Source organism: Neovison vison, chromosome 5 (assembly GCF_020171115.1).
Source record: "Neovison vison isolate M4711 chromosome 5, ASM_NN_V1, whole genome shotgun sequence".
NCBI classification, from domain to species: Eukaryota; Metazoa; Chordata; class Mammalia; order Carnivora; family Mustelidae; genus Neogale; species Neogale vison.
Window position 1 is genome coordinate 29,881,626 of NC_058095.1, and position 20,096 is coordinate 29,901,721.

The following is a 20,096-nucleotide window of genomic DNA, read 5'->3' on the forward strand; positions in this document are numbered from 1 at the left end:
ATAGTCAATTCATATAAATGGGATCATAAAATATATGGCTTTTGTTTCTGGCTTCTTTCATTTAACTTGTTTTCAAGGTTCATCCATATTGTAGCATGTAACAATACTTGGTTGTTTTTTATTGCCAAATAATATTCTAGTGCATGCATATATGACATTTTGTTTATTCATCCGTTGATGGACATTTAGTATTGTTTCTGGTTTTTTTGCTATTATGAATAATAGTGCTATGAAAATTTGTATAAAAGTTTTTGTTGGATGTATTTCTTAGGTATATATACCTACCAGTGGAATTGGTGGGTCTTATGGTAGCTAACTTTTAAAATGACCAAACTGTTTTCCAAAGTGACTGTATCCTTTTCTCTTCCCATCAGCAGTGTATGTGTGTTCTATTTCTCCATTCTTGCCAACACTTGTCATTGTCTGTCTGTTGGGTTATAGCCATCCTTGTGGGTGTGAATATGGTTGATTTAAAAAAAAATTTTTATATTGATTGCTAAATACAGTTTTATGAAGTTTTAGAAATATAGGGTTATAAAATTTAAATCAATTTTATTGAGGTATAATTTACATATATTAGAAACCATAGAAGATTTAGAATATTTCTAGTCACCCTGGGATGTTCTCCTGTATCTTGTGCCCCAACTCCCGGTCTCAAAATACCACTGGTCTGATTTCTATCATAAATTAGTTTTGCCAGTTCTGCAAGTTCATATGAATGAAATCTTAGACTATGTATGTCTTTTCTTCTGGCCTCCTTTACTCACAAGTTTTTGAGCTTCATCCATGATACTACATATGTTAATTCCTTTTTTTATTGTTGATAAGTATTCTGTTGTTAATTAAATCACAGTTGATTCACCTGTTAGTAGTCAGTTAGGTGAACATATCCATCATTGTTGAAAGTTGTCTCAATGCTCCTTTGTACTCCCTTCCTTCCTCTCTTCTTCCTGCCTTGCTCCCTTGCTTCCTCTGCAACCATCAATCTTCTTTCTGTTATTGCAGGCTAACTTTCATTTTATGTACGTGGAATTATAAAGTGTACTCTTTGTGTCTGTCTTCTTTAATTCTGCATACTTATTAATTCATCTATGTTACTGCACATATATTGCTCCATTTTGTGGCCATAGCACAATTTGTTTATTGATTTACTTGTTTAGATAGATATTTGTGTTGTTTCTAGTTTTTGGCTATTACAAATAAAACTAGGAATGTGTATGTACAGATTTGTACGTATGCCTACACATATGCTTTCATTTCTCTTGGCTGAATACCGAAGAGTATAAAAATCTTACTATGTGGCCTTTAGGAGAGACACAGCTTAAATATAAAGACACTGTGGGGTTGATAATTCAAGGATATTTTAACCACACAAACATGTACTCAGGAAAGCTGGAGTAATACACAAATACAGAGTTTAAAGCGGGAAGTACTACTGGAGATGAAGTGGGATATCTCATTATTACAAAGGTGCCCAGTCTACCGAGAAAATGAAACTCTGTATGAACTTAAAAACAAAGCTTAAAATAAATAAAAATACATGAAGTCAAAGTATAGACAAGTCCAGTTTTCGTGACATACTTGAGCATACTTTTCTCAAGGTCTGGTAGAATAAACAAGCAAAAAAAAAAAAAAAGAATAGAAGATTTGAACAACGTGTTTATCAGATAGGAACTATTTGACGTACTTAGAACATTGCACTCAGTGAATACTTTCTTTTCAAGTATGCATGGAACATTCAATATATCCTGAGCATTAAGTAAGTATCAACAAATTCTACAGGATTGAAATCATTCAGAATTTTTTTGCGACTATAGTGTAATTAAGCTAGAAGTCAGTAATAAAAAGCTATATGAAATAAATGATTATATCGTGTTTTTATTCATACTCTGGTAAATTAGTACAACCACTGTTAAAAATTGTTTTGAGATACCTACAAAGTAAATGTATGACCTAGCAATTCTTTTCTTAGGTATGTATCCAATAGAAATGCATATGTGTGTTTACCAAAAGAAACATACAGAAAAATTAAGAACATACAGAAACATACAAAATAGTATAATTTGTAATAGCACTCATCTCCCCCCTCCAAAAAAAAGAAACAACTCAAGTATATCAACAGTAGTAGATAAATAATTTTGGTTATATTTATTCCATTGACTAAAACAGTGAAAAAAGAATGAGCTGCTCCTGCTAAATGCAGAGCATGGATGAATCAGTATCACACGTGTAATGTTCAGTGAGAACAGCCAGACACAAAAGAGAACATACTATATGATTCCCTTTATATAAATAACAAACAGGTAGCAATAATCTATGGTGGTAGAAGTCAGTTCAGTGGCTACCTTTGTCAAGCACTAATGATTAAAGGGAATATGAAAAGGGCTTCTAGGCTGACAATGTTGATCTGGGTAATGGTTACATGGAATTATGTACATTTGTAGAAATTCTTTGAGCTATATACTTAAAAGATATACTTTATTGTTTGTACTATGTATTGCATTTTACCAAAAATGTTTTAGAATTTATTGTTTCACTCATTGCTTTTATTTATGTACTGTTCAACCTATAAATTGCATTCTTTTTGGAAGGCTGTTTGACAGTATTTAGCAGAAATTGGGGAAATACTCCCTTTTTTTGTACAAATAATTCCATTCCTATAATTTTTTTTCATCCTGTGAATACAATTCTAAAGGGAAAGGTACACACACATGCGCACACACACACATGCTTATTGCTCTGATTTATAATGACAGAATAGTAGAGAATTCAAAGTATTCACTAGTAAGAAAACAGGTTAATATTTAGTGACAGAATGATATTTCAACTTGCTGAATTAAACATCCATTAATACATGCAGATCACAGGGCACCATGATCCTAGTCCTGGGATCGAGCCCCACATTGGGCTCCTTGCTCAGTGGAGAGCCTGCTTCTCCTTCTCCCTCTGCCTGCTGCTCCCCCTGCTTGTACTTGCTCTGTCTTGCTATGTCTTTCTCTCTGTCAGATGAATAAATGAAATCTTCGAAAAAACCCCATGCAGATCACGTGGCAGTATGAAAGAATGTTTATGAAATGTCAAATGACTATACTGTGTTTGCAGCTTTGTTAAAATACATGTGAAGGGGCACCTGGGTGGCTCAGTTGGTTAAGTGACTGCCTTTGGCTCCCGTCATGATCCCTGAGTCCCAGGCTCAGTGGGGAGTCTGCTTCTCCCTCTGACTCTCCCCTCTCTCGAGCTCTCTCTCTCAAATAAATAAATAAAACCTTAAAAAATATATGTGGAAAATAAATGGAAGGGAACGTAACAAGGAAAGCAATTGTATTAAGGCAGGGAAAAGGCAAACACATTGTCTTTATGTTAAAAAAGTGTTTCTTCAAATGTAACTATAGAGAATTTGCTACTTAAAGGTAAATTGTACTGTTTTTATGCAATAGTGACAATTGAATATAAATTTGTGGTGTTTTCTCCTTGGCATGAGAGCTATCAACTGTAATTTTTGAAGATTTTCACAATGAATTGAAGTTTTCATGATATATTAAAAGTAATTACAATAAAAGTGTTTGAAATAAGATAATATAGGTCTGGTCTTTATATCATTTGTAAGGTTTAGCATTATAAAGTGGTCTAAGTTTAGACATTTATACATCTTTTCCTAATGTAAGGCAGATTATCAGTGCAAATATTAGCATTTTATGCACTTGATTTACTGTTAAGAGAAGAAGAAATCAGTTCTCATTACTTGTTCCAAATAGCATTTTATTGGAGTTTTAATAAACGGCTTTAAAGGGGAGTAAAGCATCACCAAATATATTGACCAAGGACCGAGAAGAATATGCACAGCTCAGTAGTGTCCTTCTGGGGCTTCACCGTGGAATTGGAGTTAGGATAGGGGAGGTTTCAGGGAAGAGTCTAGTTTTACATTTTTTACGTTGACGGTTTTAAATAGTGATTTTGCATGTTGTATATTTTAAGTAAATTATTTAATTCCTGTTAATGTTTTACAAACCAAATTCCAACTTCAATTCTATTGTCAATTGGAATATTTTAGAATGAATAATTTGCTATGCAGTGCGAACCTGTTTTGCTCTCCTCTTCCTCTTGTTTTTGGAAATAATTGATCTTTAATATTCTAAAAGAATTTGTGATGAGCACGATAACTTCAACTTTGTCTTTTGGGTTTGAAGTAAAACACTGTTGAGCTTATTAATTTTGGTGAGCTCTCCTTATTTAGGGATTAATTTTTTATTCTATTGGGTTCTTTGACACAGACAGAAATTACTTAGTTTGTGTCTTAAAGCAGTTTTTTACATGTATCTATTGCTCCTCCGAATTCATCAGTCATTTAACTGTATCCTGTATGCCATTTAAAGTAGGAATGATAAGAATGCAAATTATTCGATTCTACATTTATTATTCCCTAGAGATTTGGGTTCTTCAGAGTTTTTTTTCTCTTTTGCTTTATATTATGTGTTAGAGCTGCAATTAAATAACCAGATTTGTTAGCATTTATAAGATAAATACTCCAGTGTTCCATCTACCAAAAAACTTTTGGTTAGCTCTTTTCTCTCTTTTTTTAAAAAATTTAGGCTCTGCTGGTTCTTCATCAGTTAGACAGCATTGATTTATGGAATCCTGATGCTCCGGTGGAAACATTCTGGGAAATTAGGTATATATACTTTTATTTTTAAATTCAATTTAAAACTTTATTTTATATTTATTTTTTGTGTTTAGATATTAACTCTCTAGTACTTGCTTTATTGTAAAACTTTGTTTATAGAGGTTTTACGGTTTTGTATTTTATTATGCTAAATTTTATTACCCAACTGTAAATACTGTTACTTGGTGTATTCTCTTCTGTTTCAGATTTCTATGTAGTTACAACTGTTCTAAATTGTTGATTACAATTACAAGTTTAGAGTGTTAAAATTTTGTAATCTTAATAGTTTGTTTTTAAGATTATGGTCTTTTTATTAATTTCCCATGATACCAGTGATTGTGATAGGTGAATTAATGGTGAACATCTGCCTTAGTAGGTAAAAATATTTATAGAATTTCATAGTTTATTTCCTGCTTATATAAATTATTATCTTTTAAAGAATTCAAAGGCAGCATATTGAGAAAAATGGGAATATGTAAGTTTCCGGTTTTGTCATTATCTATCCTCATGGAAGTGGGTGCACTAAGTCACCTGGCAGCTGAGTTAAATCCTACACATAGAAAGTGTTCTTTGGTAGTAATGTAATATGAATCACATAAGTGATTTAAAATTTTCTAGTTGCCACATTACAGAGAATAAACAGGTAATATTAATTTTAATAATATTTTAACTCCAGTACATATATCTAGAAGTTATTTTAATATTTAATCAGTATTAAAGTTATTGATATGTTTTACATTATTTTTTCCATTAAGTCTTCAAATTTTGGTTGCATTTCACACTTACAGCACATCTCTGTTTGGGCAAGTTGCATTTCCTATGCTCAGTAGCCACAGGTAGCTAACTAGTTGCTGCAGTGTTGGACATTGTGGCTATAGAGTAGGGATCAGCAAATTTTTTCTCTAAAAGTTTGGGTCATACATATTGTAGGGTTGGTGGGTCAGATAGTCTCTATCAGAACTATTCAGTTCCACTGTTAGAGCATGAAAGCAACTGGAGACGATACATAAGTGAATGGTATGGCCATGTTCCACTAACACTTTATTTACAAAAGCAGATAAGGACTGGATTTGGCCTATAGGCAGTTGTTTACAAATCCCTGCTGTAGAGAACTGGGTTTATACACAGTCTTTGCTCTGCGTGTCGTCTGTCATTTCTTCTTGAGTCTTGTGCAGAGATGGGATGTGTGGTTTAAACAATTGGGAGTTTGGGGGGTTAGAGGATTTAGAATTATTTGCTTTTTTTCTTAAATGTAGTCTGTAATGTAATGTAGACTTACTCGCTTTGATTATTGTGCTGTTAACATTTTGATAACCATTTCTCTAAAATCCCAACTTCTCTAAACTTGTATCTGTTATGAGAGAATGTCATTCTTCGGTACTGATTAGCTTTTTGTGTGTGAGGTTATTTATTGACGATACTGATAATGATGAACTTTATGTTTTTGCAGCTCTCAAATGCTTTTTTACATCTGTAAGAAATTAACTAGCCATCAAATGCTTAGTAGCACAGAAATTCTCAAATGGTTGCGGGAAATTTTGATCTGCAGGAATAAATTTCTTCTTAAAAATAAGGTAAGCAAAAGGACATCTTTAAAATTTAAGAATATTTGGGGGTAATGGGAATAGATTAAGGAAATGTATGTTATCCAAATTAAGTCCTACTTTAGCTCTTCCTGCCTGCAGAGTCTTCAAAGGAAATACTTGTGCCAGAAGATGATGGATGAAAGTCAACATTTTAAAAATTATTCTGAGCCTTCGTCCTTTAAGTTGCAATCCTGATAAATTCTAGTTGAGTTAAGCAGGACTCTGTGGGGTCTCAGTCTAGAAGGAGTTGGGCTGCTATAACCAAATTAGGTTGAGAAACATAATCCATCTTAAGTTTGTGCATAAGACTTAAATCTTATGGCTTAGGCTAGTCCAGAGAATGTTAACGTATCAAACTGAAGGGAAGAAGTTGAGGGTGTTTAATCTAAGTTTGTTTATATTCCTGACAGAACAGTTTCATCTCCTCGGATATCTGAGTATTCTTCTCTAGGGTTGAGTGAAAAGTTTTGATTCCTGCTGTTGAAACATAGGGACAGGGTTTTAAGGGGCTGGAGGAGTGCCTTTCATTTCTTTTAACATAAAGTTTCTATAGTCAGTTAAAATTTGTTTCGATTATGTCATAATTTTTGAGTACTTGATCCAATAAATTTTTATCCATTTCTAGAATCATAGCTACAAAAAAACTTTAACGTATTAAAGACATGCTTTTCAGTGTACCATGCAGCTTGTTAAATTTTTTGTTTACAAATGGACTAATGGTGAGTTGGTATCTGGGTGGACTTGTCTGTGGTTTAATTCTCCAGAGTATAAGCATTAGTAACCCAGTAATCAAACTGGAGGAGTCTGGTCAACAAAGTTACCCTTGCAGCATACTTGGCATGCACACCAGTGTTAGTTACTGGTCCATAGAAACTTAATCTCAAAAGAGTCCACTTCCAATTATCCTGACATGGCACAGGATAAAATCTTCTGAGAGAAAATCTTTGTCATTTATCCTGAGAAGTACATTACATTTTTCATATGGTAGATTTACGTTATTGATGTTTTACTTCTGTCCATGTTAGATCTAGAAATGTTAATTTTGCATTTCTATAATATGTTGTTTCTGATGCTTTGAAGGGTGAAAATTTAAGAGGAATTTCAAAGACCTTGAACAAACATTACTTGTACCACTGGGTTTCTAGTGCATAATCTCAAGGTATTAGGGGTGGGAGTTGGGAATGGGAGATTTTCCAGGATAGTCTCAAATAGGAAGACAGCTCGTGTTATGTGTTCATTTTTCTTGGTTATCAGTGCTTCAGAAAGGCTTACTTATTTTTTTCTTTTTAGCAGGCAGATAGAAGTTCCTGTCACTTTCTGTTCCTTTATGGGGTTGGATGTGATGTTCCTTCCAGTGGAACGACTGGTCAGATGTCCATGAATCATGAAGAATTACTACCTTCTTGTACTCCTGGAGCCTCTCTTCGGAAGGGAAAAGGAAATTCATCCATGGTAAGCAGATTCTTTTGTAGACCAAACCTTTTTTTTTTTTTTTTTTTAATGGTATCTTTATTGTTAAAAACACTATTTCTGGCATTTAGTGTGCAGCTCTCAATCTAGAGAGTACATTCTTTAATCTTCATCAGTGGAGATGAGTATCAGTTTGCTTTTTTCATGGGACGGTCAGCAGTATGCATTCACAGCCTTGTTGTAGGGTGGTTAGGTTAGTTTTCCTGATGGTTGCCATTGTGCACTCTGCAGGAATCTTGATTATATTGATATTCCATGGAAGATTTTGCTGGTCCACCTTATCAATGGCATTATATTGTTAGATTTGAAAGCCATTATTAGATTTGTCCTCTGTTGAGGACAAAACAGCAATTAAACAGTACAGGGTTTACTATTGTCTGTGTTAACGTGGAATTTATATTCATTTTGTAAATGAGGATTTCTTTTGGGAGTGTGTAATCCAGAATCAAGTATACCTTCCACAACAATATTTAGTTCTTGTTTGTGCCCTCGTTTTAGTCCTTGTTCCAGTGTACTTTATTTCTTCCCTCCAGTAGGTAGATAGAATTTCTTAATTACTTCCTTTGTCACTTATAATTGAGTTGGAAGTGCATTGCATTTTTCATTCAGTAGAGTTATGCTATGGGTGCTTTACTTGTGTTTGTGTTGGCTTAATCTGCATTCCTAGAATCTGGACTAGGATAATTTGATTTGAAATTGGACAAATAGTATCGAGATGTTTGTCCAAATAATCTCCTCTCTCATTCATACAAGATATTTAGGGATTTAAAAATTGCTGTCATGATTGCAGGAAAGCTTTTGTGGGGTATTGTATGCAGGCATACATGGTACACTTTGTGTTGCATTGTTGGATTATGTAAATAAAATTGCCTGGGTTGCCAACATAATGCCTCCCATCCCACCATCCCAGGATAGTGCAGCAGGGTGCAGCGGCACCCCGCCAATCTGCCGACAGGCTCAGACTAAACTCGAAGTGGCCCTGTACATGTTCCTGTGGAGCCCTGACACTGAAGCTGTTCTGGTAGCCATGTCCTGTTTCCGCCACCTCTGCGAGGAAGCGGATATCCGATGTGGGGTGGACGAGGTGTCGGTGCACAACTTCTTGCCCAACTATAACACGTTTATGGAATTTGCCTCTGTCAGCAATATGATGTCAACAGGTAAATGTGGATAATGTTGCCTGCCCCCCGCTCTGTTTGCCTTGAATCGTAAGAGATCTGATTGTGCTAGGAATGTAGGAACTACTTTGTAAACTTACAGGTTCATTCAAATAGCTAACCTGAAATCCTTTTCTACACAAGATAGGGTGAAAGTAAATAGCATTTGAAATAAATTGTTGACTTCTCACTGAGGTTTTAATATGCAGTACATTTGTTTAAAAACTGCTGTCAGTTTTTTAAAAAATTGCTGTCAGTTACAAATTTTAGAATTTATGGTGGCTGAACCTATATATAGTGAAGTTTAAACACTGGCGCTTAGTTGGAGTAAACATAGGTAGGAATAGCTATTTTGTGCTGTGGACATTGTAGAGTCCAAGTTAATTACCTTTCCTGTGAAGCTGACAAAAGGAAGTGTTCATCTTTATCATTGGAGGCATTCATTCCCCTCCTCCTCCTCTGCCTTATGGGTTGGGCTTGCCGGGTGCTCCCTTGGCAAGCAGGGCTGTAAGTGCAATAAGTTGATTTGCTGTTGTCTTTGCTTAGGAAGAGCAGCACTTCAGAAAAGAGTGATGGCACTACTAAGGCGCATTGAGCATCCCACTGCAGGAAACACTGAGGTATGCCCTTAGCAACAGAAACAGCCCTCCCAGACCCCCACCCTCAAATGTAGAAGCCTCATGTCATGTGTGTGTGACCAGAATAGCTTTTGAAGCATATCTAAGATCTGTGCCTATTACAAGTAGAACGTTAAAATATGTACCAAGTTTGTATACTATACATACACATATATGTATATATATAACATCTACCTGCTGCTTGATTTTTAGTTCTAGATTTAGAGTTGTTTTCAGTGGTAATTGCCTTCATTTTAGGCTTGGGAAGATACACATGCGAAGTGGGAACAAGCTACAAAACTAATCCTCAACTACCCGAAAGCTAAAATGGAAGATGGCCAGGTGAGTTTGTAAAGTTGATTTTTGTCTTTTAATCGATCTGCTTAGACATATATATTTCACTTCAATAATCTTTTGGGTCACTGTTTAGTATAATGTGTGTCTAGTTGTCGTAAGACTGTTATGTAGTTGTGGTTTATCTAAAACTACACTGTTATGGTAGCCACTAGTCATGTGTGGCTATTTAAATTTGAATGAAAATTTAAATCCATTAAAATTAAATACAGTTAAAATTCAGTTTCTCAGTCATACAGTAGCCACATTTCAAGGACTCCTTAGCCACATGTGGCAATTTACTACTGTATTGGACAGCACAGATATTGCCATTTTTGCAGAAATACTGGCCAGCACAAGCTAGAGATGATTTATGGTAGAGACCATTCCTTTACCCTTTTTCCTTCTCTTTTTCCATCCAAGTATCTCATAGAATTTTCAGGAAAGGGATGACAAAGGTAGAGAAAATAAATGAAAATTCAAACAATACATTTTACTATTTTGTTAGGCATTCTAATTAAAGGATCTGGTGGGCAGAAGATTGAACCCATAGGTTAAGTGAAATTTAAAAATTTAGACATTCCATTCAACTATTTTCATTTGTTACCCCAGAAATTAATAATTAATTGGCATTTGTGTATAATTGATTTGTAATGGCCATATATTGCTCTCATTGTTTTATTTTATTTTTCAAAAGATTTTTATTTGTCAGAGAGAGAGAAAGAGAAAGAAAGAGCACAAGCAAGAGGAGTGGCAGGCAGAGGAAGAAGCAGGCTCCCTTCTGAACAGGGAACCCAATTTATGAGTCAGTCCCAGAACCCAAGGATCATGACCTGAGCCAAAGGCAAATCCCTTAATCGACTGAACCATCCAGGCATGCTTATTCCTCTCATTATAATTAAGTGTTTCAGAAAAACTGGTTACCCTCCCATTGCTTTTTTCTTGTCATGCTTAATTAGAACAAGGAAAAAAAGTTATGTTTTTGTACAGCAAAAATATGTACCTAATGTCATTTGGAGAGGACATGTGGCCTTAGGACTAAAGCTTTTTTGGGGGGTATAACTGTTTTATTGAGATATAATTTACATACCATTCAGTTCACCTATTTAAAATGTACTGTTAACTTTCTGCCACCTTTCTGTGCCGCTTTAATGGTATGCATGAACATCCTGATTTCAAGAGCATCGACAGTGCTGAAAAGAGAGGCGGACTCATGTTCTTATTAGGCAATATTCCAAAGTCATCATCTGGTTTCTGACTGTGAGATGAAGCATGATTACATGGTGAATTTGAAATCATGGATGATGACAGAGCTGGGAAGATTTGTTGTGAGCCTCACAGGCAGGTGTTAAACAACTGTGGAGTGATCAGTCCTAGATTTGATTTACAACTCAAAATCTAGAAGAACAGCAGAAAAATCTGCTTCCAACCTGCTAGCTTGGTTGCATTGTACTGATACCAACAACCTCAGCTGGCATCATGGACCATGAAGCAAGACAAAAACAAAGTATATTCATGAAGTCGTACAACCATCACCCTAGTTTTAAAAAACGCCATACCCCCATACCCATGAGCTATCATTCCCTAATCTCCTCCCCAATCCCCCACCCCCCACCTCCTGACCCTAGGGAACCACCAGTCTTTCTGTAGATTTGCCTGTTCTGGGCATTTCACCCAGTATGACTTTTTTTTCACTTGGCATAATGTTTGCAAAGTTTGTTCATGTGAGTCAAAGCTTTTTAAAAGAAGTTTGATATTCTGGGTTGGTATATTAATCTATGACAAAAAATATATTAGTGGCTCTTAAAAAACGTATATGGTAATCTTGGGTTTGGACTTTATTTTTTTACTGGAATGTAACATACATATAAAAACTTGTATAAATCTAAGTGACAGTTCACAATAGTAGGAGGTGAACATACCTGTGCAGCCAGCACCCACATCAAGAAATAAGTCAACACTGGGTTACCTTGGGTGCCTTCACCTCAGGTCATGATCCTAGTGTCCTGGGATTGAGCCTCAAATTGGGCTCCCTGCTCAGCAGGGATCCTGCTTCTCCCTCTCCTTTTGCCCTTCCCCCAGCTCATGTGTGCTCTCTTTTTCTTTCTCTTTCAAATAAATAAATAAAATCTTCAAAAGAAAATAAAAAGGAATAGATCATTACCAGCACATGGAAGCCTTTATTGTGCCCCTCTTCCAATAACTAGCAACCCAAGAGTAACCATTATGCTGACTACTACTAAATTCAGTAGTTTTCTTGTTTGTAAACTTGATATAAATTGAGTGCTAGAGACACAGTATCTTATATCTGTCTTCTTTGACTCAATATTGTGAGACTCACCACTGTTGTTCATTCACTGTTATTGCTCTAGGTATTTCATTCAACATGCAGTCCACCATGTAATTTTCCTTTCTACTCTCTTTGGGTATTAGATAGCTATACAAAGAATTTTAGTTATTTTGAGTATTTCTGCTATGAATGTTCTTGAATGTGTCTTTTGATGACCATCTAGGTGTTTTTCTGTAAAGTACACACTTAACAGTGGAATTGCTAGGTAATAGTGTTTGCAGTTACACATATAGGATATATAAATTGAGACAACAACTGCTTGAAAAGACTGGTGGTTTCACAAAGATTTTCAAAAGACAGTATTTTTAAAGCAACTGCTATAGTACCTCTGTAAATGATAAAATGTCATCCAACCATTAAAAGCGTTTCTTTAACTGAAACTAATACGACAACTTCTGTTAGCTAACTGGAATTAAATAAAAACTTGAAACAAAAAAAAAGAAAAGCTTTCCTTTTAAAGAGTATGTGCCAAATGGATTCACTAAGAGAGATCTGTTAGTGCTTTCGTATTCCTACCTGAACAGTTTGTCTATTGTGATTGTCATGTTGGAGCCCTTTAAAGACCAAGAGCAGAGAGTAAAATATTGCATATACTTTTAATAATTCAATTAGGAAAAAAAAAGTATTCTGAAGTACTTAACTATTCAGTAAAATTAGACATTAATATGAGGCCCGGGCAGAGATAAACTGAAAACATTATATTACTATAACATAACATAGTCGACTAATAACTGAATTCACTGTGCCAGAAAATGGAACATTATCAAGGGAAATGTAAAAATATACCAGTGGAACAGACGCCAAAAGCAAGAAGTTTGTAGTTCATTTGAACCCCATTAAGAAGTATATAAATAAATAGCAGAATTCAAACTAGAGAAGAACACTAACCTTATTCTTTATGTACTGCTGAAGTCAAGACACAAAAGATCCACTCAGATGCAGGAAGAATGCCATTACCAAAATGTTTCTATTTCAGCTTAAGTTGAACTTAGCCTTTTTTAATATATAATGTGACACAGTTCAAGAACATTTAGCTGTGATTTGAAAACAGTAATCACTGCTATGTTCCCAGAGGCAAGAAGAGAATAAGTATTATTGCTTCTTTTGGAGGAGATCTAATCAAGAGTGACAGAAAGTGCTGAATAAAGTGAGGCTGAGTAATAAATATGACCCTGTGAGAGAGAAGTCTTCAAACCTACTTTGAAAACAACAGTTACTAAAACATATGTTGATAATAGTACATTAAAGGCTGTAAATTCATCACACCTAGTCAATAAGAATATATGAAATGAATTTTGACTACCATGTAAAAAATTCCTCTTTATCTGTTTAAATATTCAAGGCAGCCTTCAGTGACTCTCATTTGAATCTGTCTGTAAACCAGCACACTAAGGAACAGAGAAGTTTCTCTGCCTCATTTTTCAGTTCTTCGGAAAGATAGAGTCATATCTTGAACTGTATCCCACAGAGTGTTTCCTTTCTTGCAAACGTTATCCAACTTAATGTCTGTTAGAGCATTACTTATTGAACTGATGTTTATGAACTGCACTAAGATGTAAAGGGGATGCTAAATTGGGAAGATGTTGTTGGAGAAAAGATGTAGGTTCTGCATGTGAATTCATCTGAACTAGCTGCTCTTCACACCCAGATTCTTCATCAAAACCAGCCATGTTTTTTCTGATTTTGCACTGATCTGGGAGCTTCTGCAACTGACATCAACTGCATCAGCATATCATCAACAATATGCCCATCCTGGTGGCAGTGATGGTGGTGGTAGTCATACCAGGACCAATACACTGTAGGCAGTTAATGGATTCATTCCCAGTAGTGTCCCCCAGAAAGTCGCCAGTGCGTGTGATACAAGATTCTTGACACGCTTGTACTATATGAGCAGTGTTTATTCCCCCTGAAATATGCTCTGGATCTGTAGAGTATGAACAAGCATCTAGCATTTGTATTTGATTATCTGCTGATGGCTTTGATTCAGTGTTGAAAACCAGGTTCCTTCCTATTCTCTTGCTTATCCCCCCCCCTTTTTTTTTCCTGATGGGCCTTGGGAATCCCATAAGAAAATGCCTGCTTGATTTTCTAACTTTCTCTTCTGAAGATCTATACCTTTAGGAGGATTATGACCATTATTGTCATTTTCATCTTCATTAAGGGCTTTAATATTTCCAGTATTGTCATCGTCGTCTTTTTTTTTTTTTTTTTTTTTTGGAGTGCTAATAAAGCAAAGTTTAATAAGTGGTAGTACAGAGCTCCCGAAGAGGGAGGGGACCTGAGACAGTTGCCCTTTGCAGTGTCTTCTGACCATACCTCACTGCTAGGGCTCCCAGCGGACTGGCTTGTGTGGCTAGAGTTCACCTCATTTCTGGATCCATTGTTGTACCCACTACTACTACCAAGAGCACTGATTTCATCTTTACCACTGCTGGCAGTTCCACCAGAACTTCCCTGCAGGGATTCCTCTGGATCTGAAAGTCACCATTGCACATGTTTTTTTTTTTTAAAGATTTTTTTTTATTTATTTGACAGAGAGAGAGAAATCACAAGTAGGCAGAGAGGCAGGCAGAGAGAGAAGAGGAAGCTGGCTCCCTACTGAGCAGAGAGCCCGATGCGGGACTCGATCCCAGGACCCGAGCCGAAGGCAGAGGCTTTAACCCTCTGAGCCACCCAGGCGCCCCACCATTGCACATGTTTGAGTCTGTTAATAAGTTGTTCGTCCATATCATTGTCACTGCCTCCACTTTGCTGGGTGTCACTAGTTCTTGAAGGACCAGCTGCAGATGACTAAGGTGATGGAGCTGCTCTTCTGAGCTCTTCTTCTTATTATTTAATGTAGTAGCTGAGCCTTGGCTGCTATGGCTTTATCTCATAATGCCTTTTTAAAATAATGCTTTAATTAACATTGATGCCAAGTACAGTGTTTGTTCAGTGTGAACACTTGGCTCAGGAGTTGAAACCTGATTAAAGAGTTGTCTAAGTGGTACTAGATCCAAATTCTTAACAAGTAAAGGAAAGAAATCCCAGCTATACTGATTAGAGTGTTTTAGCACCGGGGCAGCCCACATGCAGTCAATATACCGAGTACTCAGTTGCCCTTCTGCTGCTAAAAATATTGAGAATCACTTGGCACTGTTTAATAATCTCAGTATGTAAATTTGGTCCAAACATATGCTCTACCACATTGGAGCTTATAAGCCAGCCTGCAAGTTCTTTTGCAGGGGACATTTCTGTGCCCGATACCGATGGCTCCTTTTGCACAAGTCATTGAAGGTGTGAAGTCGATCGTTACCTGACTTTACCAGCCAGCCTCACAAAGTAGGTGACACAGAATACTGAAATGCAAGATCTAGGCCTTCTTTGTCAAAGTGGAGTGTTGTATCCAGTGGTTCTTTCACTGTGCTCTGTTGTAAGTCACCACGTTGCAGGCTGCGTTCTGTCCTTACCTTTGTTCAGAGAACCTGCGTAAATATGCGTAATTTCAATCTTGAAAAGGTTAATGTGCAGCACAACAGGAGGGAGAGTAGCCGTATTCTGATATTAGCTACAACTGTAATAAATGCATGTGCCATAAGAAATAGTGGTTTCAGGAGTTCTGTGTTCAAAGCGGTCCTTCATGAGAGAAAGGCTCCCCCCACCCCAAAACATAACGTAAGGAAGCAAATACAGTGATACTTCTACATCATTTATATTACAGAACACCCCTAATATGTTGCTTTCTTGGGTTGATATGTCCTCAGTAATAGGCTGAGTATTAGCTTGTAAGCGATGTATAAGGAGAATTGAATTTGAAAAATCTGCCACACACAGCAAGAGTTTTTCTTTGTCCTCTGTGCTCTGTAAACTAACAGGATCAGAATTCTTTGAAGAGTCCTTCTCAGTCAGATCATTACAGGGTTTGATTTTTTTCTATTTCTTATCTTTCTGCACTTCCTTCATTACAGCCTCTTTCTGTTCACTGGTTCTTTTGCTTGATTATTCTCCTCTTGCTGCACAGAATTTGTGTGAATAATAGAACAGTATTTGCAAAGCTGGTCCCAGAGCTCTTGAACTTGGGCCATCACTAATAAGTGTACACACTACTTGGTTGAAAATTTCCAAATGCTTATAATTCCTTGAAGCAGCTTAGGCATTGCCTCTTTGTCCAGGAATTGATCTAAGCAAATAATTGGAGTGTGTGGTCCTTTCTGAGCTGCAGTCCATAACCACCTTGTGTGCCTGACATTGCTTGTGTGTCCATCACTACCTCCCTTCTATAAGGCTCCGTGTCCATCACTACCTCCCTTCTATAAGGCTCGTCTGGCCTCGGGCAGTAAGATAACCTTGATGTGACTAGAAATGGTGAAGACTTGGGTCTTTTAAATGTAAAAAATGTTCTTTGTCATGGAAGAAATGTTGGATAAAAAGTAATTTTGTCAAGTCTCTGAACCAATTGAAGTTGAATTCATGCTTTCCATAAAAATTTTGTGTTTAGGCTGCTGAAAGCCTTCACAAGACCATTGTTAAGAGGCGAATGTCTCACGTGAGTGGAGGAGGTTCCATAGATTTGTCAGACACGGACTCCCTACAGGAATGGATCAACATGACTGGCTTTCTTTGTGCCCTTGGGGGAGTGTGCCTGCAGCAGAGAAGCAATTCTGGCCTGGCAACCTATAGCCCACCCATGGGCCCAGTCAGTGAACGCAAGGGTTCCATGATTTCAGTGATGTCTTCAGAGGGAAATGCTGATACACCTGTCAGCAAATTTATGGATCGACTCCTATCCTTAATGGTGTGTAACCATGAGAAAGTGGGACTTCAGATACGGACCAATGTTAAGGATCTGGTGGGTCTTGAATTGAATCCTGCTCTTTATCCAATGCTATTTAACAAACTGAAGAATACCATCAGCAAGTTTTTTGACTCCCAAGGACAGGTAAAGTGTTCTCTGCTTTATTTTCCCCCCTTTCCTGTGAATAGAGTGACTGGTTTGATAACGAAGCCTTTATCTTTTTTATTATCTAATTCGATACTGGCATGAACATCACTCACAGTTTTTTAAAAACAGGCAAAAAAATTGCAGAAAAAAGAATCATCTAATGTAGGGATCAGTTTTGGTTTTTGGGAACTCAAGTGTGTAGGTGTGCCAGGGTTTATGAATGTTTTGGGTGTGGGTATGAGCGTTCCGTTATGTCTGTGTGCCTATTTGAATACATGCCTGTGGCTGCATTTCTGTGTGTGTATGACATCTGGGTCAGGGCAGTTTCATCTCTCTGTGGTGTGTCTTCTGTGCCTTGATGCCAAATGTATTTTGTTCTTTATATAGGTTTTGTTGACTGATACCAATACTCAATTTGTAGAGCAAACCATAGCTATAATGAAGAACTTACTAGATAACCATACTGAAGGCAGCTCGGAACATCTGGGGCAAGCTAGCATTGAAACAATGATGTTAAATCTGGTCAGGTAAGGATTCTACTGCAATGTAGCAGAAACACATCGCTATTGATAGTTATTAGGGAATAATTTGCCATTCTTTATTGCACCCGAATTGGACATATATGTACTCATATAAAAATACTGCAGTTTTTGTAGTTCTGCTTAACCATTTTACTTAGAGATTAAAGCATTTAGAAAACCTTCTCTTTTGTTTATATCTGATATTTCTTCCCCCGAATGTTTCTGTGTCTAAATAGATATGTTCGTGTGCTTGGGAATATGGTCCATGCAATTCAAATAAAAACGAAACTGTGTCAGTTAGTGGAGGTAATGATGGCAAGGAGAGATGACCTCTCATTTTGTCAAGAGATGAAATTTAGGTGAGTTCTCAAAAGAGCAAAGTGGGGTCTTGTAAATTCTAGAGTAAATGAAGTACACAAAATTAGTAGTCACTCGATTATCATGGGAAAGGGGAGGATGGAAAAAACAGCATTTTACGTTTTTATTTTTCTCTTCCTGTATTTTCAAGTTTCCCAAAGCTTCATGCCCATGGCAGTGCTCCCTTTTTCTAAATTATACTTGAGCTGAGGATTTGATTCTGTTTCCAGTCTGATACCGTGGCTAAGGGTACCAGTATCAGTGGAACCAGTATCAGTTGCCTGTTAGTGCCCTTCTGACTGTTAGGGCTGAAGTAGCGGTATCTCTTTTATGAAGCTGTCATATCACCTGAGTGATTTGGCAAAGTATTCGCACTATTAAAAAAATTTGTATGACTGAAGGTGTATGTGTGACTTAAAAAAATTGTTGCTGTTTTCTTTTTCCCTGGCATTCCGTAGGAATAAAATGGTAGAATACCTGACAGACTGGGTTATGGGAACATCAAACCAAGCAGCAGATGATGATGTAAAATGTCTTACAAGGTAAAAACAGCAACAGCAAATGCGAAAGAGAGAATGACTTTTAATTAAGTATTAGCAGGTCTGTTTGGGGGTGTTGATACTTCATAGCTATTATAGTACATGTTTTTTGGATATCACGTTTTTGCATTTGAATTATGCATACGAATCTTTACCTCCTATTTTTAATTGAAAGACTTTCAGTAAAGTCAATTTACTTGGAAAGTTAGTGTTGTCTATTTAGGAAGATTAGTCTGGTTGTTCGAGAATAAAATGTATAATGCCTTAGATTGTTTTTATTTTATAATTTGATAAAGATAATATTTAAGAAACTTGATTGGTTCAAGTCTTTCTGAAAAGTAATTCCCTGCATTTGTTCTAATGGTAAATACTTATTGCCACATATCAGAAAATAATCATTCACATATATCTCTTTCATGGCACTTGGTTTTATGAAAGTTATTATTACCTTCTCCCTCCCTTGAATGGTTTTTGCATTCTGGGTGTGCATGTTATCTCAAATTATTTAGGTTATCTTTATAAATAGTTAAAGAGATTGTTCTGAATTCCTGAAGTTCTCTTAGGAAGGTGTTATTTGACAGAAAGGTGAAGTGGAAGAATCTGCAAGATTTATGTGGTCCCTAAATTTTCTTTCTTCAGAGACTTGGACCAGGCGAGCATGGAAGCAGTAGTTTCACTCCTGGCTGGTCTTCCGCTGCAGCCGGAGGAAGGAGATGGTGTGGAATTGATGGAAGCCAAATCGCAGTTATTTCTTAAGTAAATTTCAGTCCCCAAAAAAGGCAAAGCAAAAATACAAAGCCCACACACAACAAAACAAAATCTAACCAAAGTGGCAGATGATTATATTTAGAAAATGGACCTCATTATTTTGGTATTATGGCCATCGGCAGCTGCTTATAAAATACAGGCACGAAGCAATATTCCCTATGATAATCAGGACTGGGTTAACAAAACAACTGTGTTTTGTGTTTTTAAAGAAATAATCCAAGCAGTGAATTATTGGCAATAAAACCCAGATCACCTCATTAAGTCATTTAAAATAACATCCTCTAAACTATTTGGACCACTTGTTTTATATGGTAAACACTAAAAGTGATGCATTGACCAGGAAAGATTGCATCTGTTTTGTGCCCATGTTATGAAATATGTACTGGCTTTGTCAGGATAAAATCATATTAAGCACAGCACACTTCATAATGAGTCACACTGGATGATTACCCCAGGACTAGAGAGAAACAGACCAAAACCACTCACGGGATACACATATCATGATTCCAGAATATCTGATTAGTCTTCTTTTTGAAGTGGCCTTCACTGTGTAAGAGTCAGTCTTTTTATTTCTCAGGTATTTCACATTGTTCATGAACCTTTTGAATGACTGCAGTGAAGTTGAAGATGAAAATGCACAAACAGGTGGCAGGAAGCGTGGCATGTCTCGGAGGCTGGCATCACTGAGGCACTGTACAGTCCTTGCGATGTCAAACTTACTCAATGCTAATGTGGACAGTGGCCTCATGCACTCCATAGGTGAGATAAAATGAAGGCTTCATGTAGAAACTGAAAACCTAGACAACTGGCATGTAAG

The 20,096-nt window shown here is 36.6% G+C and overlaps 1 protein-coding gene across 7 annotated transcripts in view; it reads left to right on the forward strand.

Moving 5' to 3' along the window:
* NF1 (neurofibromin 1) overlaps positions 1–20,096 on the forward strand; it is a 253,323-nt gene that overhangs the window by 102,071 nt on the left and 131,156 nt on the right. For 6 of the 7 annotated variants that reach the window (XM_044248346.1, XM_044248352.1, XM_044248351.1 and 3 more), the window contains 12 exons: positions 4,590–4,669; positions 6,111–6,234; positions 7,537–7,698; positions 8,627–8,876; positions 9,420–9,493; positions 9,749–9,832; positions 16,651–17,091; positions 17,482–17,621; positions 17,852–17,974; positions 18,431–18,514; positions 19,151–19,267; positions 19,857–20,038. In XM_044248346.1, the coding sequence (XP_044104281.1) occupies positions 4,590–4,669; positions 6,111–6,234; positions 7,537–7,698; positions 8,627–8,876; positions 9,420–9,493; positions 9,749–9,832; positions 16,651–17,091; positions 17,482–17,621; positions 17,852–17,974; positions 18,431–18,514; positions 19,151–19,267; positions 19,857–20,038 (1,861 nt within the window). The remainder of the gene's footprint in view (positions 1–4,589; positions 4,670–6,110; positions 6,235–7,536; positions 7,699–8,626; positions 8,877–9,419; positions 9,494–9,748; positions 9,833–16,650; positions 17,092–17,481; positions 17,622–17,851; positions 17,975–18,430; positions 18,515–19,150; positions 19,268–19,856; positions 20,039–20,096) is intronic. The other variant, XM_044248347.1, reaches the window with a different exon arrangement.